Source organism: Bos javanicus, chromosome 21 (assembly GCF_032452875.1).
Source record: "Bos javanicus breed banteng chromosome 21, ARS-OSU_banteng_1.0, whole genome shotgun sequence".
Taxonomy (NCBI): Eukaryota; Metazoa; Chordata; class Mammalia; order Artiodactyla; family Bovidae; genus Bos; species Bos javanicus.
In genome coordinates, this window is record NC_083888.1 from 64356843 (window position 1) to 64380477 (window position 23635).

The window sequence follows — 23635 nt, forward strand, 5'->3', positions numbered from 1 at the left end:
CGCTGTCACATGTCCACTCCCCCAGTCAGTGTGTGCCTGCCGGCTGTCATGTGTGTGTCCGCCGGCTGTCACGTGTGTGTCCGCCGGCTCTCACGTGTGTGTCCGCTGTCACATGTCCACTCCCCCCAGTCAGTGTGTGTCTGCCGGCTGTCAGGTCCATGATCCCTGTAGGCGGCTCTGGCCACATCATTTCCCTGACCCTGCCTCTCTCTCCACATGGGGAGAGAGATTGAATCCAGAAAGTGCTCCCTCGGCACTGTGATTCTCCTTTGAAAGGCCAGGTGAAAGCATTTGCCAAGATTTTCTTTTTTTTTTAAACCATGCTGTGCTGCTTGTGGGATCTTAGTTCCTTCCCCAACCAGGGATCGAACCTGGGCCCTGGCAGTGAAAACACCAAGTCCTAACCACCGAACCACCAGAGAAGCCCCTGTTGAGACTTGCCAGGGAGGATTTGTGTGCAGGAAACATTAAATTTCAAGCCAGCTAAGCTTAGTTCAGAAATGTCAGAGAAGGACAGTCCCCAGAACCAAACCCTCTGCCTGAGAAGAGCAAAACCTGATGCAGAGCCGGTTGCCAACACCAGGGCCGCTGGTTCGTGTCAGACGTGGGTTACTCTGGGCTGAGCAGTTGTCTCCTGTTTCATGCCAGCATCACTGGTTTCCCCAGGCTGTGGTCTAGCCAGGATCAGAGCCCTTACTCTGAGAACCAGCTTAATCAGCATCCTTTTCCCAGGGGAGGGAGCGTGTGGCTCGGAATGCCGTCCACGCGTGGGCGCTTCCATGTGAGCACCGTCAAGTCGGGAGACCCCAGGTCCTGATGCTTGGGTTGGGAAACATGGTCACGGTACCCAAGAGGCCCTCTCAAGGTGGAGACGGCGTGAGAGTCCTTCTGAAGCACCAAAGCAGCAGCATTTGAAGAGGGCGGAGCAGGCCCTCAATGGGCAAGCACTGGGGCGCCCACGTGCCTCTCGAGCTCAGCCCCCCGGTGCCCTCTCCCCAGGATGAAGCCGGCAGGGAGTGTCAACGACGTGGCCCTGGATGCCTTAGACTTGGACCGGATGAAACAGGTGGGCGGGTCTGTCTGGAGAGTCTGAAGGAGCTGGGCCGGGGGTGACAGCGGGTGGGGAGGACGGGGGCGGGGAGCCACATGCAGCCTCAATGCCCCTGCCCCGTCTTCACCAGGAAGGGGCTCTGGGCCCTCCCAGCCTGCCTCTGGGTGGGTCCGCCCTGGCTTTGCCCAAGTATTTCTGAGGCATCACAGGATGTCCCATCCCCCCTCACACACACCCTTCCCCAGTGGGAGGGCAGCTGAGAACACAGAGGGACATGGCTCTGAAGGGAGCCTGGCCTCCCCTGCCCGTGACCATTGCCAGCTTCACCCTGAGGCCCTGCTCCCAACAGGAGATCCTCGAGGAGGTGGTCCGGGAGCTTCACAAAGTGAAGGAGGAGATCATCGACGGTGAGTGGCAGGGCGCCCCCCACCCTGACCCCCGCCACGGGGCAGCACCCAGCCAGGCTCACGCCAAGGGTCCTGGGGGAGGGCAGGGGTGCCTGTGCCCAGGGCTGCAAGCCAGGGGTCAGGAGGGCCCAGCCAGTGAGGCCATCCTGGGCTGAGAGGCTGAGGGTTTGTGTTGAGGGGTTTTGTTCTTCCTCCCCACAGCCCACACCAGCCTCCCAGTTCTCTGGTTGGGCAGACTGAGGCGGCCCAGACAGATTAAGGAACTTGTCCAAGTGTGAGCACGTGTTCACGGTCTGCACCTCCGTCTGACCCCACCCCCCAGGCTCCCTCCTGGATGAGCCAGTGGTGGGAAGGGTGCATTCGCTAGTCCAGAGCAGCTTTGAACCATCCGTTATTTATCTTAGTATCCTGTGGATTTAGATCACTCTCTTTATTCTGCTGCTTCCGATCCCCGAGTTTGGGGCTACAGGGGCAACTGTTGCCTTCCCAGAGGCTAGAGGGCCCCAGAAGACACAGAACTGCCTAAGGGCCTGACCGAGTCCACAGCCCACTAGGCACTGCTGGCCTGGGGAGCAGGCGTGCAGCTCCAGAGGGCAGGGCCTCGTCCCAGTGAATCACATCCATCTGTCCACTCCCCACCGGAGCCTTTGAAACAGCCGGCTCAGATCTGGAGCCAGAGGAAAAGGAAAGGTGTGGGCCAGGCTGGCTAAGCCCACAGAGCAGGGAGGCGGGGTCTGGGAGCCAGCAGACTGGGACTCCTGCCCAGGGCTGGGTGATCAGCCACGCCCTGTCCTTGATCCAACAGAGAGCGCTCAACTTCCTGTTCGTCCAGTCCCCTACCAGGCTGGGATGGGCAGATAAGGAGTTAATGAATGAAGAGGGGAGACAGCGGGAGCCAACAAAAAGAGACACAGAGGCCAACTGTTAACCCCACTTTATTGCTGGGCGCCCCTGCCTCAGGAGGCCATGGGCCAGAGGGGTCAGGGCAGGCTGGGGGCACCTTGGTCTCCACCTGCTGTAGCGGTGGGCACAGCCCCGCGGGTGGGCAGCTGAGGGACTGAGCCCTCTCCCGTCCTGTCCCTCAGCCATCAGGCAGGAGCTGAGCGGGATCAGCACCTCGTAGGCCAGAACCCCCGATGCCGCCATGACCTGGGCCAGCTGACGGCGGGGACCCCACGGAGCCCGGCGCCCAGGCCTCCGGCACTCAGCCCGCACCGAAGCCAGGACACGCTTCGTTTAAGTCTTAACCGGTGATAAATATTAAAATGAGGAGAAAGGTTCAGTTCCTGGATTTTTTAGATCCGACCTGACAACGCCAGGCCTGCCGCCTTTTTTGTATTTTCTATCTATTTAAGTGTACGTTTCTTTGGGTTCATAGAGAAGACACCCCAAGTCACGCGCCTTGTTAGAAGGTCTCAAGTTTTCTCCTAGGTGCCCTCGGGAGCGGCGGCCGCTTCCACACGGCTCCTCCCCGCATCCCGGCGGCGAGGGTCTGTCCACACACCAAGCCGTCTGTGTCCACTTGGTAATAAACGCTTACTGTCCACACCCCGGCTCTGGCTTGTTCACTCAGCGCCAGCTCCTGGTCGCGCCTGGCTGGGGAGGCCTCTTCTTGGGGGAGGGTCTGCAGAGTGGTGCCCGGAGTAGGGGGGGTCAAGGCGGGGGCCTTGGGAGTGAGGCAAGGAAGGATGGCATGTGAGCTGCCAGCTCAGGCACTTCCAGCGGGAGTCCTGGGGCTGCCCCTGGCCAGCCTCCTCCAGGGAGGTGGGCCCTGTATGGGGCCCGTGCAGGAGCATCAAAGGGGCCAGGAGGGTGCACCTGCTCAAACCCCCACCCCCACCTCACAGATGGGGCCCTGTGACTCGGGCTCAGCCAGACTGGAAGGCAAGGCAAGCAGGTGTGGCCTCTGCCCTGCCCCCAGTCTCCTGCAGCCCCTGTGCCCATCAGAGGCACGTCTCAGACCATGCAGGGCTGAACCACAAAGGGTCTGGCCCTCAGCGCTGGCCACTGCTGCCCCTTCGCCCAGAGTGGCCCCAGCTAGTAGGAAAGCTTTGAAATCCTGTGACCATCCCCCGGCCTCCAGGACAGCAGTGTGCCCAGGCCCTGGCCCAGCCATACTCTGAGGGCCATGGGAGGAGCCCCCACCATCACCCCCCAGTCTGGCTCAGGACAACAGGACCACTTGCTGGCCAGGCTAGACATAGTCCATCTCAGTGCATGCTCCCAGCAACTGAGAGACAGAGGAAGCCTGCTCTGCGTGTCAGGAGGGGAGCAGCTTCAACCCACAGTTCCAAGAGGCACTCTGTGCAGCTCCTCCCACCTTCCACAGTCCAGGAATCCTGGGGCCGTGGGGAGGAGGGCTGGCAGGTGTCCACGGGGTGTTCCCAGTTGCTGGGCTGCCTCCTTCTAGGACGGTTGACAGCCCTGGGCCCACCTTCAGCTCTGGGCAGGGTCAGATAAGCGCCTGGCAACCGGGAGGGCTCAGCTGGACTCTCGGAGCTCCCCACCCAGCAACACTGCCCTCTAGCATCTAGCGCAGGGGTCTCCTGGGCCATCCCAGTGGTCAGACCACTCGGCCACTCCCAGCCCCACACCTGCCCCCAGGGTGGTCCTCGGCCTCTACAGCCTCAATTCTCCAAGGGGTGCTGTGTTTCTCTCACCCAAGCACCCTCCTGCTGCCTGCCTGCCTCTGGGAGACCCAGACCCCCATCCCAACACAGCCCTCCCTGGGCCAGGGGCTGCTGAGGCCTCCCCCTCACCTGTGCCATCAGCCCTTGGCTTAGCCAGGACAGGCTGTGCCCCACGTCCTGGAGACACCATCAGAGCTGCCCTTCACTTGGGCTGTCACCCCTTGGTCCGGCCACCTGTCCACCCGCCATCTCCCCGGCCCGTGGTACCTTCTCCATCTTCACATCTGAGCTGGTGAGGGTGTGGGCTCAAGCTGGAGCAGGGGTGAGGCAGACCAGGGCAGGGGCGGGCTGAGGCAAGAGCATGGGCCATGGGCCGAGGGCCGCATGGACCTCTGCCCATGCCTGGGGCCAGCCAGAATGCTGCCTCAGTGTGGTCCCCACGAGGGGGCACAGGGCAGGCCCTGCTTGCAGGGAGCCAGGCCCAATCAGGGGAAGCAGGCTCTGGGGACTTGAAAACCAACGCTGGATTTAATTTAGGCCATGGGGACGCCGGAGGACTGCTCCCTAAGCGTAGAGTGCCCAGGGCAGGGTCAGGCCCAGCCCTGAAAGGGAGGGCCGGCCTGAGGTCACCGGTCCATGTACAACCCGAGCCGCCATCCGTGCCCGCTGCCGCCAGTGAGCAGTGGCTCAGGGCGCGGGAACCAAATGCAGCCGAACCAGTTCTGGACACTAGGCCGTGGGACGGTGACAGCCAGCCCTGCATCCAGCGGGGCACACGGGCCCCAGGGCACCGGCCGGCTGTGGGGCTCACAGGCGGTTCTCCGCCAGCTTGCACACCCGCTTCACCCGCGCAAAGGGCCCCAGGGAGTCGTCGAACACAAAATCCCAGAGCACCTTCACCCACGAGTGATGCTGGGGCAGGTGGTCGTAGTACTCGGGCGCGATCTTCCGTACCTGCAGGGGAGGGACGAGCGGGTCAGAGGCCGTGCGCACGCAGAAACGTGCGAGCACACAGACTTCATAAGCACACGCACGCCCTGTCCGCGCGATGAGGGTTCCCGTGTCCTCCAGCTGAGCCAAGCAGGAGGCCGCAGGCGCTGCCCGAAGGCGGAGGGGCCATTGGCACCAGGAGGCGCTGAGCTCCTCACCCTCCCACCCCCCTGCCCCTCCCCCCCGGCCCCAAGTAGGGTGAGGAATTAAAATGCACACTCCCCTCCTTCCCGGGGGCCCACACCCCAAGTCTCCAATCCAGGAGCCCTGGGGTGGGCCGGAGTTCTGAGTCCTGCTGAACCACGGTCTGTCCCCGCGCCTCCGTGCCGGCACAAGATGCCCTCGTGAACCTGCAGACTCTCCTCTGACCTCGGCTCCCACCACGCCCTCACCCCATCACCTTCCGCTCTGGCCTCAGTACCTGTTGTTTCCCACTCCAGCTCCCTGCCCCCCTCTGCACCTGACACCCTCAGCCCGCCTCCTCCAGGAAGTACTCCAGCCTCAGCAGCTACATCCACACCAGCACGTCCCCTGCTCGCCAACATCGGGAAAGGCCTCCCCTTCCCCGCCCCCGCCCCCGAGGCGGCCGAGGACTCGCCAGGTGCGCAGGACCTGCTTTAGAGCCAAAGATGGGGCGGGAGGGGGGAGGAGGGCACCCTCCGGGGGATGAGGGGACCCGAAAGGTGGGAGCTGGGAGCCTTTGACTTTGCTTGGGAGGAGTAAAGGGTCACAGCTGACACCAGATGCTCCTGTTAGCATCTTGGGTCAAGAGTCTGGCTCTGCTGCTTCCTGGGAGCAGGGAACCAACCCCCAACCTGAGCCTCTGCCTTCTCATCTATGAAATGGGCATGATGACCTTGAAATGTCACATGGGCTTGTGGTGAGGCACCCATGAGACAGTGCTCAGCACAGAGCAGGACCTCGGTGCTGTGGAGGAGTCACTGGGTGGGCACGGTACAGACACCTGCACACCCAGACCAGTGCTCACACACACTCAGACACACGTGGGTGGGTGAACAGGCACACCCAGACATGCATGTACATACAGGCACACCTAACCACGTGAACACACAGGGACACACACACACACAGACTCCGCACACTCACTATTCCCGGCACAGCAACCTCCAGCCTCCCTGGGCACCGCACCTCTGCTCTAACCAGCCAGCAGCAGAGCGGAAGGCCCCCCGCCTGCCCCCTTTTGCTCCTTTAGACATTCTCCAACCCCAGGTCCCCCAGGACGCAGGCACCAGCCCAGGCCGGAGGCTTCACTCTGAGACAGCTCAGGCCAGACCCCTTGGGTCACAAAGGGCAAGGCTCTCTGTCCTCTGTGCCATGAGGGGGCCCTGGAGGGTCACAGGGCAGGGACAAGAACAAGGAGGGACAGGGTCAAAAGGCGGTTGCTTCACCCACACCAGTGCTACTGCCGCACCCTCTGAGGCACAGAGAGGGCCAGCGGGTGGGCCCAAGACACACAGCCCGCCCGTGACCGTCACCGCTGTGCTCAAACAGGCTCTCGTTAAACCAAGAGGCCTGAACTGTAACATGCCCCTCGAGCCCCTGCCCACCCTGAATTCACCTCCTTGTTCTCCAGTCAGGCACTCCGTGTGCCTCGTGGCCTTTGCTCCTGCCCTGGAGACCACAAGGGAGAACGTGGCCATCAGCAGAAGAGAAAAAGAGGCCACAGTGCAGCCCAAAGCCCTCCCCAGCCTCCCCGCCTCACCCCCCACGCCTCACCCCCCAACACATCCCGGCAGCGGCCTGACCCCGCCTACCAGGGGCAGATTGCAGCTGGGGATGCTGGGGAAGTCATGATGTTCCATGTGGTAGCCCACATTGAAGGTGATCCAGTTGAGGGGCCCGTAGTAGGAGTAGGTCTCGTGGCCCTTGAGGAACATGTAGTGCTCAGCCACAAAGTGGCCCGAGATGGGGTGCAGGCCCAGACCCAGCAGGGAGCTGGCCAGCAGGTAGACCACGGGCTTGAGCCCCCAGAGGGCATAGATGGTAGCGTCGGCCGCCAGCTGCACCAGGGCGTTGCACAGCTCCATGCGGGTCATGGCCTTGGGGTGCACGCAGAGCGGCCGCAGAGTGTAGAAGAATGGCTGCAGGGCCAGCCAGAGCAGCTTGCGGGCCGGCGTGCAGAAGAGCCGGCCCTCGAGGTACGTGGGCACGTCCACGTCCAGCCCGTCACCACCCAGGTAGCGGTGGTGGTCCACGTGGTACTTCTTGAAGCTGGCGGCGTAGGGCAAGCCCACGGGCAGGTTGGCGAAGATGGCAAACCAGCGGTTGCGGGAAGGGCGGCCCGTGCCGAAGGCGGTGTTGTGCGAGATGTCGTGGATGGCCAGCGTCAGCGAGTGGTTCACGCAGCCCCCGAAGGCGTAGGCCCAGAAGAAGAGCCAGCGCCACGCCAGCCCCTGCGCCAGCCAGCAGGCCAGCAGCTGCGCCAGCACCATTGCTGTTACCGTCCACTTGAGGTAGGGGTCCGGCCGCATCAGGGCCTTGATGGCCGGGTACTTGGCTGCAGGGAAGGGCGGGGGAGAAGGTGAGGTGGGCACTGGCCGCCTGGATCCCAAATCCGTGCTTCCCCTCCCTCGCCGGCCCTTCCCCTCCCCCTGCTTCCCCTCCCGCCCCCGCCCCTCCCCTCCCCCCACCCCCGACCCTCCCCTCCCCCCCTCCCCCCCTCCCCCCCTCCTTCCCCTCTCCCCACCAGCTCTCCCCCTCCCCCTGCTTTCCCTCCCTCCCCCCCCCCCGCCCCCGCCCCCGCCCCCGCCCCTGCTGGCCTCCCCTCCCCCTCCTTCCACTTTCCCTCCTCCCCTTCCTTCCGCTCTCCCTCCTCCCCTTCCCCCTCCTTCCTCGCCCCTCCCCCTCCTCTCCCCCTCCCCCTTCCTCTTTTTTTTTTTTCCCCTTCCTCTCTTCCTCCCATTTTTCCTGCTCTCTTCCCTCCCTCCAGCCTTTCCCCTCCACCATCATGCCCCCAGGCAGTGACCCAGAGAGTCCTGCAAACTCTGTGCACCTGCAGACTCTCCTCCACCCCCCCCACCCAGGGGGGCTCTGGGGAGACTTCCCAGAGTGGCGGGTCTTGGTCACCAGCCTCAGGTGTCAGCCTGGATCACAGATTTTCTGATGCCCGAAATCAAAGCAGCTGCCGGGAGCTGCCTGTTCGATACCCACGCGGTGCTGTGCGTGATTGGGTCTTCAAGGGGGGGGCCACCAGCAGACTGTCTGGGCCCTGGGAGGGGGCAGCGGAGCTGGGGGAGGGGAATGTGGAGGGCTCTGGCTTTGTCTGTGTTTCAGTTCTTTTAAACAGGATCTGAAGGAAATATGGTAAAACGTTGGATATGCTTATTGGGGTGGGTGTGGGGTGTTTGTTATCACATCCTTTGTACTTTTCTGTATTTCGTTTAACAGAAAAGGGAAAACACAATGACAGTGGGAGTTGCCCAAGCAGAAGAGGGCCTTCAGGAGCAGCTAGGAGAGAAAAGGGTGAGTCGGGGCCCCTGGTCTAGAGGGCAGCACCTGCTGGAAACCTCTGCTTGGCTGGAGGGGGTAGGCAGGGCCAGGCGCAAGGTTGCCGAGCTGGCTGGTGCTGTGTCCAGAGGCCGGGAGGGACAGGGCAGGGGCGACGCGCACTCAAGGGGACAGTCACGCGCCCACCCCAGGTCCGCTCTGTCCCTGGGTTCCTCAGGTGGGGCCAGTGCCCGGGCACATGGGTGGGGCCTGAGGCCAGTGAGGGTTCAGGCGCCCTCAGGACCATCAGTGCCTGACTCCAGTGTGCCCATGTCCACCCCTCCTGCCAGCCAGCAGCTGGGCAGCCTCAGGCTGGCCTGGGAAGAGGTTCTCCAGGGCTGCAGCAGAGGCCGGGCCCTGACTCGAATTGACCAGGCCAGCGTCAGATCTTGGCCTGCTCGTCCCTCTGAGTGACCCAGGAAATCGCTTCCCTTTTGCGCTCAGAATGGGAAGCAGGTAACAGCTTCTCCTTCCTCCCCACAGAGAAGTTCCTGTCAGAGCCACTCAGCAATGGAATCAACTGTTTTAGAGGTGGTGAGCTGCCTGTCCCTGGGGGTATGCAAGGCAAAACACACAAGAGCCAAGGAATTCTGTCCAGTCACGGGGGAAGCTCGCTCCAAGTCCCCCCACCGAAGCCGCAGTGGCACCACAAGCCCATCTCAAGGTTGGCCCTGATCTCGCTGGGTAGCCATGGTGCCACCCTCCCTGGGCCTCTGAGTCTCAGAGGGACACGCACGGGCCGGATGTGCCTTGCGAGGTGTGTGTCCCCCAGACTGGTCCTGGCTCCTGATGGCGGGCCAGCTCACGTCGGCTGGAGATGCCAGGTGTTGCTGTGGGGGTCCCCACGTCCTGGAACCTCTGCCCAGGAAGCCCACAGAAGCCCCCGGCAGCACTTAGAGCCCCGCTGCCTACGCAGCAACACTCCCACCGAGCTGTCACCTCGTCTGGCAGCTGCAGTGGTTTGGGCTCCAAGCAAGTGAGCATCGCGCTACACTCGGCCTCAAGACAGCCAGCCGGGGGCCAGGGTGGGCTCTGAATATCATACCCCTGCCCCCTGTTATTTTTTTAATATACAATTTTACTTCTTTATTTTGGGCTGTGCTGGGTCTTCGTTGCTACAAGGGCTTTTCTCTAATTGCATCAAGCAGGGGCTACCCTCTGGTCATGGTACCAGGCTTCTCGTTGTGGCGACTTCTCTTTGCAGAGCACGGGCTCTAGGGAGTGTGGGCTCCGTAGTTGTGGTCTGCGCGCTCTAGAGCACAGGTGCAATGGTTGTCGTGCACGGGCTTAGTTGCTCCATGGCATGTACCATCTTCTGGGACCAGGGACTGAACTCATATCTCTTGTATTGGCAGGCAGATTCTTTACCACTGGGGCTTCCCCGATAGCTCAGCTGGTAAAGAATCCGCCTGCAATGCAGGAGATCCTGGTTTGATCACTGGGTCAGGAAGATCCCCTGGAGAAGGGATAGGGTACCCACTCCAGTGTTCTTGGGCTTCCCTGGTGGCTCATATGCTAAGAGAATCCACCTGCAGTGTGAGAGACCTGGGTTCGATCCCTGGGTTGAGAAGATCCCCTGGAGAAGGGAACAGCTACCCACTCCAGTATTCTGGCCCAGAGAATCCCATGGACAGAGGAGCCTGGAAGGCTACAGTCCATGGACTCACAGAGTTGGACACTACTGAGTGACCTTCACTTACTTTTTTACCACTGAACCCCAGGGAAGCCCTCCTGCCCCACCCCCTGTTCTTATTCCGGCTCCTTCCCTCTACCGCTGGGGCCACTGCCAAGCTTCCAAACCTCGCACAACTGCCTGGGTCCTTGGATCCAGAGAGCTCTCCCTGAATCTGCAAAGGACACCACCTAATCAGGTCCAGGAGAATGGTGGTCACAGCACAGTGTCAAACCTGAACTTGGGAAAGCACAAGCAAGCCCAGGATGGATGATAAATCTCAGCCCTGCTTAATGGGCCCCCAAGGACCACAGCATCCCCAGGTGGGGTTGGAAGGGAGCAGCGTTCATAACAGGTTCAAAGTCCAGCTCTGGAAAGAGGGTCTAATAACCAGAATGTATAAAGATCTCACTCAACCCCCAAACAAAAAGACAAACAGCCCAATGAAAAATGGGCAAAGGAACTTGAATAGATGTTTCTCCAAAGACGCGCACCTGGTCCTCTAAGTACGTGAGAAGATGCTCGATCGTCAGTCACCAGGGTGCCGCCAGCACCACAGTACGGTCCCGACTCCGAGCCGCTCAGCAAACCAGAAAATAACAGGTGCCGACACGGCTGCGGAGAAACAGCGACCCTTGTCTGTATGTTGCCAGTGGGAATGCAGAATGGTGCAGCCGCTGCGGAGAGCAATCGGAAGGTTCCTCGTAAAGTTAAAAATGGAATTAACCATAAGACCACGCAGTTCCACTTCTAAAGAATTTAAATTCAGGGACACAATAGATAACACGCACACCCATGTTCAGAGAGCTATTCACAACAGCCAGAAAGTAGGAACAACCCAAGTGTCCATTAACTGATAAGCAGATAAACAAAAGTGAGGTCCAGCCACACAATAGAATGTTATTCGGCCTCAGGGAGGAACGAAACTTCCAGTTAGAAAACAAGCAGGACATAGGGACGTAATACCCAGGATGGTGATCACAGCTACAAAAGCAGGTCTTGAAAGTTCTCACCAAGAATTCGTCATCCCATGCCAACTAAACTTACTACGGTAATCGTTTTGCAGCATATACACATATCAAACCATTATGCTGTACACTTTAAACTTATGTTATCTGGGAATTACATCTCAAAACTGGAAAAAAAAAAAAAGGGGAATTTGTCATCCAAGAACTCATCAAGATAAAAAATTGTAACACTGTAAGATGACAGATGTTAACCAGACTTATGGGAGTCATTTTGAAATACATGAAATCATTGTGTTGGGGGGAGGGATAAATTAGGTATTTAGGATTAAAATATCCACATTACTATATACAAAATAGATAATCAACAAGGACCTACTGTGAAGCATAGGGAACTATCCTCAATATCTTGTAATAATCTATAATGGAAGAGAATGTAAAAAAACTATATATATATTTATATGCATGTATGTTATATAACTGAACCATTTTACTGTATATGTGAAACACATTATAAATCGACTATTTCCATTAAAAAAATTTTTTTAATCATTATGTTGTATACCTGAAGGTAATATAAATATAATGTAATAGGTCAGTTATACTTCAATTTAAAAAATCCTTACATGCAGAAGGAAATGGCAACCCACTCCAGTATTCTTGCCTGGGAGATCCCATGGACAGAGGAGCCTGGAAGTCTACCGTCCATGGGGTTGAAAGAGTCAGACACAACTTAGCAACTGAAAACAACAACAGCAAGCACACAGTCAGGCCGGTTGTCATTTGGGGAAATACCTCTTGATGAAAATGTGATGTGAGATGGACAGCAAAGTGACCTAGCAATATGGAATGTAGAGTTTTGTAAGAAATTAAAACTTATGTATAGAGTCAGAGTTGCAAATATTCAAATAGTAAAGTTGGGGGCTACGGGAAAATAAAAATTCCTTATATTGACTTTCTGACTTCCCCACTTCACAAGGTCAGCATCCTTAATCCCGCTCCTGGGAATTGACTCCCGAATAAACTACCAGCACCTCTTCCTCCAAAAACAGGAATAAAGGACTGACCCAGGCAACTTAAAATAGGATGAACCTTGAAGGCATTACGCAGGGTGAGAGCAGCCAAAGGCCACAGACTGCATGGTTCCCCTTACGTGAAGTACCCAGAACAGGCAAGTTCACAGAGCAGAAAGCAGAGGCTGCCGGGGCTGGGGGCGGGGGGCGGGGCAGTGACCAGAAGGCGTGTAGTGTCCTGGTAAAGAATCCGCCTGCGATGCAGGAGGCCCTGGTTCCATTCCTGGATCAGGAAGATCCCCTGGAGAAGGGATGGACTACCCACTGCAGTGTTCTTGCCTGGAGAACCCCCACGGACAGAGGAGCCTGGCGGGCTACAGTCCATGGGGTCACAAAGAGTCAGACGCGACTGAGCAACTGAGCACAGCTCGCATGGTTAGAATGACAGATTCTATGTTAGAGCTTCCCATAATAGAAAAAAAGTAAAAGAATAAATAAAAATGCCAGCTCCAAGCAGGTTACCTCAGCTCCAAGGGTTCCTTTCTGAACCATCAACAGGCCACTGGGAGGATGGAGAGATAAGATACGGAGCCTCGGGCTGACTGGCTGGGAGCAGGCACCCAGATTAATCTGTGCTTTGTGACAAGCGGCCAACACATGGAGACCCAGCAGGTTTAACAGGCAACCAGGCTGCTCCCCGCAGATGGGGATGCTGGGGTTGGGGGTGGTGGGATTAGGCCAGTGGGTGCTTCCTCCCAGGCCTGCCCACGTGGCCCAGCAGCAGCCACGTGGGTCATCCCCCTGTTGTGGGAGGCCACTTGGCTTCCCCAGGAAGGCCAGAGGCCCCCATGTGATGCCCACTGCCCCAAGCGGGCAGAAGAAGAGGCAGGGACAGGAGAGCAAGGCCCTGCCGCCTGAAACCAGCTCCCAAGGTGGAGGGAGAGACTGGCAACTGTGGGGGGGGCAGAGAACAGCACCCCCAAAGATGCCCACCTCCTACTCCCTATTTCCACGGCACCCAGGGTGCTGGTCTGCAGACCTCACAACAGCAAGGAGCTTCTGGGTTATCCCAGCGGTAGCATCACCCCAGGCTGGGGACAGCGGGGAAGCCGGCAGGAGAGGAGGTTCGAGGATGCACAAAGTCTCCACCTCCCTCACTGGCTGTGACGACGGAAGGGCCACGAGGAAGGGCCGCGAGCCGAGGGAGGCAGGCGGATCCAGGAGCTCTAAAGGCCAGGGTACAGATTCCCCCGCCAGCGCCCCCGGAGGAAACTGCAGCCCCATGAGACCCGGGTCAGGCATCGGACCTCTAGGACCGTGAGGGCACAAGTGTGGTGTCTGCAGGCCTAGGAGACTCGCAGCAGTGGGACGGCGGATGAGGAAAGCCCGGGGCTCCAGCAGCCCACATGGCCTCAGGCTCCACCTCTGCCCAGCCTGGCGCTGGGCACAGTGGCCACTCATGCTTGCCCCGTCCATCGAGGGCCGCACGGCCCGCCTGCCTTGGCCAAGGCAGACCAGCCAGCATGGCGTGAGCCCAGCATCACCCTGCCGGGAAGGGCCAGGAAAACCAAGGACCCAGCCGGAGGGTGGGGGCTGGCGTGTGGGACCCACTCGGGAGGGGGTGCAGGGGGCAGGCCTCGTTCCAGCTCGTTCCGGCCCCGAGAAGGGGTCAGGGTGAGCAGGGACATGTCAGAGGGTGGGCCTCAGTGTTCCCCAGGAAGATGGGTGCCTCCGGTGGGGGGCTGAGAGGGACCCCCTGGGGAGGGGGTCCAGCGGCCACGGCGGGGTGGAACAGGGGAGGAAGAGGTGTCTGCATGACAGCCGGGGCCAGAAGGACGCGCCTGCAACCGCAGCAATGGGGAAGCTTTCACCCACAGCCCAGGCCTGCATTTCATCAAATGCAAGGTCCCCGGCCTTTGCGTACCTGGATGTCAGACTGGGGCCACAGGCCCCGCCGGGCTCCACCAGTCTCCCGACCAGCAGGGCCGGGTCTCTGGGCACCAGCCTCCCTCCTTGAGCAATCAGGGACTGGGCCCTTACCTGCCCGGACACACCTGGGAGCTGACTCAGGTGGCCAGGGGCCACCAGCCTCTACAGGGCCTGCCCCCACCCCTGCTGCCCCGTTCCCCTTGGAAGGAGGCCAGGCCCGCAGGGCAGGCCACACCTGTTCCAGGTGACCACAGCCTGGCAAGTTCTGGGCCAGCAGGGACCAGAACCCCAGCTCAGGGATCCAGGCCCAGGAACAGGCCAGTCCTGCGCTGCTCAGAGGCCAGGGCTGTGACCTTGAATGGCGAGTCCCCAGTGCCCCGTCTGTCGAACAAGGCCAGTAAGTCCTGCGTGAGTGGAACAAAGGGGAGCGCCCTGGGGGTCCCCCCTGCCTGGCCTGGCACCCCCTTCTTGCTTTCCTTACAGTTCCCCAAGGACCCAGCTTCCCTCAGCTTGGCCGTGGCCCCAACATGGGCAGGAGTGCCCGGTCCCCAGGCCCCGACTCTGGCCAACCAAGTCCTGGCTGCACACTGCCCCGGCCTAGGTCTCCGCATCCAGGAAATGGAAATGGGGGTGATGCCTGCTCCCCCCCGCTCCCCCGCATCCAGACTGTGGCGAGCCCGGGATGATGGCTCAGAGCCCTAGGTAGGTCTCCGCATCCAGGAAATGGAAATGGGGGTGATGCCTGCTCCCCCCCGCTCCCCCGCATCCAGACTGTGGCGAGCCCAGGATGATGGCTCAGAGCCCTAGGAGCTGTTACTACTGTTGTTATTAAACACAGTTTCCTGACCTGAGAGTAAAAACGTCCCGTTTCTGACTCTTGGGGCCATGGGCTGATGGTGGAAGCCGATCTGGCCCCAGACTTGCTTTAACCTGTGAGAACAGGCCCCAGACTCCCAGACCACTACGCCACTGGGCCTGGCCGACCTGCTGGGAGCAACGGGAAGAGGATTGATGCACAAGCTAGACGCTGGGCAGCTCAGGGGCAATCTGAGAAGGGGCCAAGCTCCAGATCACCTCCCCACGGCCCAGAGCCCCGTCCAGAAAGGGCCAAGCTCCAGATCACCTCCCCGCGGCCCAGAGCCCCGTCCAGGCCAGAGAGACGGGGGAGGCGCCCCAGCAAGCTGGGACAGTGGGGGGATGGGCAGAGCAAGTGCTACAGCCCAAGGGGGGCCCAGGCAAGACCCTGTGAGAGTTCAGACAGCAGAGCAGCTGGGGGCAGGTGGGCAGCAGATGCCAGAGGTGGCACAGCTGGGAGGCCTCACTGAACAGACTCAGCCTTCAGTAAAGACCCCAGAAAGGCACCATCTAAGTGGGGCCGCTCTGGAGAATCCCTTGGTCAGCAAGGACATCCAATAAGTCTGTCCTAAAGGAAATCAATCCTGAATATTCACTAGAAGGACTGATGTTGAAGCTGAAGCTCCAATACTTTGGTCACCTGATGCTAAGAACTGACTCACTGGAAAAGACCCTGATGCTGGGAGAGATTGAAGGTGGGAGGAGGAAAGGGGACGACAGAGGATGAGATGGTTGGATGGCATCACCGACTCGATGGACATGAGTTGGAGCAAGCTCCGGGAGCTGGTCAGGACAGGGAAACCTGGAATGTGCAGTCCACGGGGTCACAGAGTCGGACACGACTGAGCGACTGAACTGCAGCAACTCTGGTCCAACCCACGCAGCGCTGGTGAGCGGGTCAAACTGGTTCACTCTCCATCTACCACCTGCTGGACAGGTGGAATGGCAAACACTGAACCTGTTCAATGCCAGGGCTTCCGGGCCCCAGGGGAGCTTGGGAGGCTTGGGGTCCTCCCCGAGAAGATGTTCCGGGGACCTCCAGCCACGCAGGCATAACGAGGTCACAGGGCACAGTCAGATTCTGGATAGCTGTAGCTGTGGGCTTGGGGTGTCCCACTGCGGGGGTCAAAGAGGGTCAGAGAAAGGAAGGCAGGACAGGTGCCTGCTGGACTTAGCAAGGCCCCCAGGGGCCCCAGGTGAGAAGGTGAGGCCGAGTGAGGGCAAGGGGGGAGACGGCTGGCTGGGGGGTCGAGATGGGGGAAAGGGGGCAGGGTGACAGCAGAAAGAGGGGATGGAGGTGTGGGGTGGGGTCGCTGGCCTGACGGAGGGGTGCCTCTTCCAGGGCTCAGGGGTGCGGCTAGGGAGGGGAGAGCCACTGGCTCCATCTTCTCCGGGTCCCAGGAGAGGGGTGAAGCCCGAGGAGGAGGACAAGAGCCCGGCAGCCCCCAAAGCAGAGCCCTGGCCCAGCCTGACCAGGCTTTGCCCACCCCCCTGCCCCGGGCAATCTCAGCTGACGGCAGGGGAGAGGCCTGCCCACCCAGGCCTCCAGCACAGAGCATCGCAGAAGCTGGCGAAGGACACACATGCCTCAGGGTTCTCTGGTCCAGTTGGGCAGCCTGGAGCCAGGCAAGGACTGCCACCTGGAACCAGACCCATGCAATGGCTTTCCAGCAGCAACTCAGGTGGGGCCCAAGGCGGCGGGCCATGAACAGCAGTCACTGCTGGAAGTCACACTGTCCAGGCACGACACAGGAGGAGGGCTGGGGGCCCAGGGAAGGGTCCGGGCAAGGCAAGGCAAGGCCAGGCCGACAGAGCGAGACTTGCCCTCAGGACCCTCGACTTTGGGCCTGCTGGATGCAAGCCGGGGCCCGGGTGTGGAACCGGACCTCAGCAGGTGAAATGTGCTCGGCGTCTGACACACTCACTGGGGCTTCACCAGTCCACCTAGGAGGGCACCAGGCCCCCATCTTAGAGATGGGCACACAGAGGTTCCACCACACCTGATTTTCTCTGACTCCTTCGTTGTCCCCAAGGATCCCTCAGTCCCAGAGGACCTGTTTCCTGAAGCTGGGCTGCAGTCATCAGGGCCAAGTGCCCAGAGATAAACCCTGAGTCCGCATTCAGGAGAGCCACACTGCAGCCTGATTCAGTCCAGCTGCTGTGTGCCCTGGGGCAAGCCCCTGTCCCTCTCTGGGCCAGCTTCCTCGCTCTCCGTCCCTAAGGCGCCTGCTCTGACAGTCCTGGGCTATAAGCACCCAGGGCTGGGGGTCTTCCCTGAGGCAAAGGGGCCACAGGCGTGGAACAGGGAGGAGGCCGCAGGCCCTGAGGTGTCGAGGAGCCGGTGGCGGGAATCTCCATGCCTTACATACATTTACACACATGGCGGACTCGTTCACAAGGCCCCGAGGGCCCAGCAGTGAAGCAGCCTGCGGGAAGGGAGGACCCGGGCTGGGCGCGGGGCCACTGCAACCCCACAGAGCAGTCTCCCATGGATGCCCACCTGGCTGTTCCCAGAAGCTTTCCTGACGAACTCTGCTGTGCCAGGTGGCAGCGGGCAGGGAAGGCTGCTGGGTCCTTACCCTCTGCGGGCACCGGGGGTGGGCACCTAGGGTGGTCCCCAGGCCCCCACCTCGGCCCTGCCGACTGGCCAGCCATGAGGTCCCTTCTCTGACCGCTTCCCCCAGGGAGGTCAAGTGCCACGACGGTCCCACTAGCTCGGGGTGGAGGGGTCCCTTCCCCACCAGGTACTCCCTAGTCTCCAACATTCCCTGACATCTGTCAGTTCCCTGCGGCACCCCCACACGCTGCTCCGGGTGCAGTGCCTTCCTGCCCACCTCCACACACACACACACAGCCGAGCAGCCCTGCTTCCAACGGCTTCTCCGACAAAGGCGCCCCAGCCCTCTCCACCCCTCCCTCCTGCACGGCTTCTCTAGAGCCCTGCTAAGCCGTCCCCCCACCCCCAGCCCTGTCTCTCCCACCTGGGTTTCAGTTTCCGAGCCACAAGGCAAAGCTAGGCCTGTCTGGTCAGTGTGGGAGGCACTGGGGGTTGGGGGGGGGAGGGGGAAAGGGCCCAGAGCACCTCCAGGAGTCACGACCCCACCCCCTCACCTGCCTCCCGCTGAACCTGCTCCTGATTCACTGACAAATATTTGCCAAAGCTCCGGGGACGAGCCAGGCCCCAGACCCCGAGGCGGGAGAGGGGGCACGGTATGTCCCCACGAGGATGTGCCGGGAGATGACGCACACCAGGCCCTGTGACCCTCAGGCGGGAACTCGCAGGACAGAATCGGGATGTGGGTCCAGGATAGTGACTGCAAGTGGTTCTGGGCCCTCTGGGGTGAGGGGAGCACTCTAAACTCGGTTGTGTAACCTCACTAAAAATCGCTGGACTGTGTCTTTATAATGAGCGAATTTTATGGCATGTAAGTCATGCCTCGTAAAAGTGGGTACAAATTAAAGAATGTGGGTTAGAAGCAGGCCAGGCAGGAGGGCGCGGCACACACATCAGTACAGAGGTCGGAAAGAACGAGAGGGAGGGGCCACGTGAGCCAGAGCCTGCCCACGAGTCATGTGCAGGGACTGGACGGGGGACAGGCTTTTCTCAGGTCCCGGGTGGAGAAGAGGGTGGGACAGAGGTGTGGGCCGTGTCCCCAGGTTAGAGACTTGTCCTAAGCCCAACCCCGGCTGGCCAGGAGACCTTGGGCAGGGCGACTAACCTCCCAGGGTCCCGCCCTGCATTAAAAAAAATGCAAAAAAGATGTAAATGTCTGTAAGATTAAATTTTAAAAAGTGGGGAGGAGGAGAGAAAAGAATGAAAAAAATGTCCTAAGTGAAAAGACAGGGCTTCCTGCTCCCCAGTGGCAAGGATTAAGCTGTATGCCCCGTGCTCCCTGGCACCGCTGTGTGCTAAGTCCCTTCAGTCGTGTCTGACTCTTTGAGACTCTATGGACTGTAGCCCGCCAGGCTCCTCTGTCCATGGGATTCTCCAGGCAAGGACACTGGAGTCGGTTGCCAAGCTCTCCCCCAGGGGATCTTCCCAACCTAGGGACCGAACCCGTGTGTCTTATGTCTCCTGCATTGGCAGGTAGATTCTTTACCACAGCGCCACCTGGGCACTGCTGGAAAGAGTATAAAGCCCCCGGACAGTCCTGGCACGAGCGACTAGAGATGCTGGGGAGCAAGGGTTGGGTAGACTGTGGTGTAGACCACCAGTCCAGCCTGACGCTGTCACCCCCCAAGTATGCTCCTATCTCCCCAGCAACGTGGGCAGCGATGCCTGTTGGCAGCTTGAAATTGGCCACGATAGAAATAGTTACAAACACTGACAAGTGCCAATCTGCAAATCAGGGACTTTTGTTTCCCCCAGAGAGCTAACTGATTGTTTATTTCCAAACAAAATGTGTGTGTGCACATGTACTATCACGCACTGTTTCTGAGAAAGGGACATTTAGTCTAAGACTTGAAGGAATCCTAGAAGTAGGTGGAGTAGGAAAAAGAATTCAAGCAGAGCAAACAGCGTTTGCAAAAGCCGTGAAATGGGCAGATGGAGGGCTAGCTATATTCCACTGAGTGGTCAGAGAGCAGGAGCGAGGGAGAAAGAGTACCAGAGTACTGGGGTGTCGACACAGAGCAGAGATGAGATTTTTAGGAAGGGAAACCCTTGGAGCAGGGGTCCCCAACCTCTAGGATCTAATGCCTGATGATCTGGGGTGGAGCTGATGTAATAATAATAGCAGTGAAGTGCACAAGAAATGTCGTGCTTGTGAATCATCCCCAAACCCCACCCCATCCCAGGTCCAGCGAAAAACTGTCTTTCATGAAACTAGTTCCCTGGTACTGAAAAGGTTGGGGACCGCTGCCTTGGAGGATTCGAGCCAGGAAGGACACAGTCAGGTCAAATAGGGCCCTGGGGATCACTTACTGTCTGTGTGGCCGTGGACCCAAGCGCCCCTCCCTCCCCAGCCAACTTCGCCGGAGCACAGCATCCCTTCCCTCTGCCCTCACAATGTGATGCTGTGTGGCTTGCCCATCATCACAGCCCCTGCCCACTGGCTAATTAGAGGACTCACAGCTCTGACCAGAGGTGAGCTGGCTCAAGGGGAGGATGCACTGCTCAGGGCAGAAGAGGAGGAGGCGCCTGTTCCCTCTGTGGGATCTCAGAGCCGGGTGGACGCAGGCTGCAGCCCACCTGGCGGACGTGGAGAAGGCGGGTCAAGCAGGATCAGGGGCAGAGAGAACGGCCCTGTGGCCAGCCTGCCCTCCTCTCTTGTGGTCTCCATGAATTCCCTTGAGCTTGTCAGCCAGTTCAGTTCTGGGCTTAACCACTTGCCACTGAGAGAGCCCCAGCAAAGGCTTTTCCTAAGCAAATAAGCCAACAATTGCCAGAGCCTTACTTCCTTGTTTTACTTGGATTATTTTTTGTGTGCCCTTTCATAAATAAAACACAAAAACAAACAAAAAATCACAAAGCTATTTGTTTTGGAAAAGACAAATTCAAACGCTGCCTCTTACTCCTCTGGGAGTGCCTGGCTTGGGCTCTGATCTCCGACAGGACACAGCCCCACTGGCTCTCTGCTCCTGCCCTCGCAGCTCAGGGAACCTCAGCCCTGGCCTGGGAGGCATGTCTCCTTCATCCAGGCAGGATCTGGAGGTGGACTTTGGTCCTGCACAAAGTGCACTGCAGCTGGCTCTACGCAAGGACTTCCTGGGTTCTCACTCCAGGATTGAGCTTCCCTGGTGGTAAAGAACCCGCCTGCCAATGCAAGTAGATATAAGAGACGTCTGAGTTGGGAAGATCCCCTGGAGACGGGCATGGCAACTCATCCCAGTATTCTTGCCTGGAGAATCCCATGGACCGAGGTGCCTGGCGGGCTACAGTCCATGGGGTTGTAAAGAGTCAGACAGACTGAAGTGGCTGAAGTCGCTCAGTCGTGTCCGACTCTTTGGGACCCCATAGACTGGGGCCTACCATAGACTCTAGCCTACAGGCTTCTCCATCCATGAGATTTTCCAGGCAAGAGTACCAGAGTGGGTTGCCACTGCCTTCTCCAGGGGATCTTCCCAACCCAGGGATCGAACCAGGGTTCCCGCATTGCAGGCAGACACTTTACCCTCTGAGCCACCAGGGAAGCCCTCCACAAACAAAGCACTACAATTAACCCGTTTAACTCAATCAGACCTCAGTTTCTTCAACAGCTTATTGACTCGCCCAGGGTCACAAAGCTGATGAGTGGGTGTGGTCCTGGCTCACAATCAAGGTCAACAAATCTTCTAGGTCTGGAAACCTGCCTCCAAGAGATAAAAGACCTGAAGGGCTGGAAGGGGAATCCCACTGGAGCACTCTCCCTCAACCCAGGCCGGGAGGGGGCTGTTCCTGCAGGAGGGAGAGCTGAGCTCCAGCGAGTAGGGCAGGCAGGAAGGACTCCGGGGTGGAGGAACAACAATTGCAATGCCTGGGAGGGAGGGAGGAAGACACATGCCAAGTTCGTTAGCTCAAAACTGGCTGTGTGGGGAGGAACCCGCAGCATCCAGTGCAGAGTGGGAATTTGCAAAGAGCCCTGGAGAGTCAGCCCTTGAGAGCTTGTGCTGTCCCCGCCCTGGCCCAAGTCGCCGCCCTCTTCTCTAGGTCTTCCAGGGTTCCCAGTCATCCTGTCCAGGATGCTTCCTGGATTGGTTCCAGGGCCCGTGGCTTCTCTCTTCGGAGAGGAATCCTTCTCCACGTCGTGGCGTGCTGGGTACCATGCTGGAGCACCTTCTCACTCAACATCTCCTTTTATCCTCATACCCACTCTGCCAGATAGGATGACTGTGCCCATTATGCAGACTGGGGAAGTAAGGCTGCAGTCCAGAGTGTCTGCATCCCTCCAGGCACCTCTGTGGGCCAGGCTACATCCCCCAGCCTTCTCCACCTGGGGCCAGGTGTGCAGTGAGTCCTGTAAGGGGAAGGGGGGGACGGCGGGGACAGCCCAGGGAGGGGAAGGAGACACAGCCCTGCAGGACCCTCTGCGCCACCTGCAGGAAGTTCGCAAGTGCAGCAGACAATGCTGGGGCCACACACAGTGCAGGGTTATCGCTCACCTCATAGGAGAAAACCACAGACCCACAGACCCACCCAGGGGTCTCCAGGCCCTGGAACCCCAGCAACAGCAGGGCACAGCCCTGCATTAACCACTCAGTGCATCCGGTGTCTGAAAGGTTTAAAAGGAATAGGAAGATACTTCCCTAGTCTTGGGGTGGAGCAGGAAGACACAAAAGAGAAAATTCTAAAGAAACAATCCAATCTATTCAAATGCATTTAAAAAAAAAAGCTCCTGTGATTATAAAGGGAAGGAGATTTGCAATGTATTGTATAAGACTAAGGGTTAAAAACCTCGATACAAAGAGCTCTAACAAGCCAACAAGCAAAACACCAACCCAAGAGAAAGCAAAACACAAATTTAAATGACCGATTAGACATTGAAAGCAATCATCAAATCAAATATTAACGTCATAATGAAATACTGTTGTTTTGTCCACCTGTTTTGCAAAGATTAAAGACTTTTGCCAACTGCAGCTGTGGGTGAGGGTGTGGAATGGTGGCCGACTTTAGGGAGAGGGACCGTGTTCAGCTGGAAGCCGATCCGGCTGCAGAGGCGACTTGGTGGCACCGAGCAGGAGCTGCTCTGCAGGTGCGAGTCCCTGAACCCCTTATCGTGGGTAAAGGAACCGTACATTCTGGGTCCTTCTGAGAGACTGATGGAGCCCGCAGGTGGGTGAGTCCACAGGATGGGTGACCATGTAAGTGAAAATGACTTTCCAGGACACTACATAACAGAGAGGGGCCACCGGACATTGGGCTACAAAATAAAGGACAGACTCTGGTAAGCCTTTGTTTGCTGTTTTTAAATAAGTTGTCTCTCGTTCAGCTTTGCTTCCTTCGAGGAGTTCATTCTGCCTTAAAGCCCGGTTTGGGGGCTGGGCTTGGGGCCTCTCGGGCGGGGCCGCCGGGACCTGGCGCTCGGCGCACAGGGGAGCCCAGGGTGCGGCGGACGACAGGTGGCCACGGAGCTGCCGTCGCGGGCGGGGGCGGCGCATCCCTCACAAAGACAGTCCCTGGGACTGACCTGTGCGCCTCGAGTCCCGGGAGGGGCTCCCGTCCCACAGCCGGGATGGAGTAGCCGAGACGCGCTCCCCCGACGCACGGATCTGGGCTCAGGTCCTCGGGTCCCCGATCTCGGGACAGAGGCAGAGACGCGAAGGGAGTCTCAGACCAGAGCTGGGGACCCTGGGCCGCGGAGGCTGCCGTACGGGGAGTGGAGCCCCCACCCTCTGAAGCAGAGGTCGGGGAAGGCCTGCTGGGCATCCGGGCCGCGCAGGAGCGACGCCTCCCCGGGCTCGGGCTGACCTGGGACACCACACTGCCCCAGGGCTGTCCCTACTTGGGGCCCGCGCTCACCGAGCATCTCCTTGCGCCGCTGCGTGTGAGGCTGGTCCGTGTAGACCCACTCGAAGTCGCTGCGGCCCGCCCTGTTGCCCATGGTGGGGCTGGGGGCGCGGCTCTGAGCGCCCAGCTGCTGCGCAGGGCTCGGCTCCGAGGCACCTGTCGTCCTGCGCCGCGCGAGGACCAGTTCAGGG

At 59.3% G+C, this 23635-nt stretch overlaps 3 protein-coding genes across 10 annotated transcripts in view; 2 read left to right on the forward strand and 1 right to left on the reverse strand.

Moving 5' to 3' along the window:
• The window catches only part of EVL (Enah/Vasp-like), a 148259-nt gene extending 145253 nt beyond the window's left edge, over window positions 1-3006 (forward strand). For 4 of the 8 annotated variants that reach the window (XM_061395315.1, XM_061395319.1, XM_061395313.1 and 1 more), the window contains 3 exons: window positions 1000-1066; window positions 1401-1458; window positions 1660-1749. In XM_061395315.1, the coding sequence (XP_061251299.1) occupies window positions 1000-1066; window positions 1401-1458; window positions 1660-1736 (202 nt within the window). In that variant the 3' untranslated portion in view covers window positions 1737-1749. Of the gene's footprint in view, window positions 1-999; window positions 1067-1400; window positions 1459-1659; window positions 1750-2263; window positions 2364-2543 lie in introns of those variants that run through there. The other 4 variants (XM_061395317.1, XM_061395320.1, XM_061395318.1 and 1 more) reach the window with 2 other exon arrangements.
• DEGS2 (delta 4-desaturase, sphingolipid 2) lies at window positions 2378-23635 on the reverse strand. The gene is made up of 3 exons (XM_061395322.1): window positions 23457-23635; window positions 6854-7596; window positions 2378-5042 (listed from the first exon to the last, which is right to left on the reverse strand). The coding sequence occupies exons 1-3, from the start codon at window positions 23536-23538 to the stop codon at window positions 4896-4898; spliced, it is 972 nt and encodes a 323-aa protein (XP_061251306.1). The 5' UTR covers window positions 23539-23635; the 3' UTR covers window positions 2378-4895.
• LOC133234586 (uncharacterized) lies at window positions 5037-12726 on the forward strand. Its single transcript, XM_061395323.1, has 3 exons — window positions 5037-7552; window positions 8487-8561; window positions 9069-12726. Exon 1 carries the CDS (start codon window positions 5970-5972, stop codon window positions 6891-6893), a length of 924 nt encoding a protein of 307 aa, XP_061251307.1. The 5' UTR covers window positions 5037-5969; the 3' UTR covers window positions 6894-7552; window positions 8487-8561; window positions 9069-12726.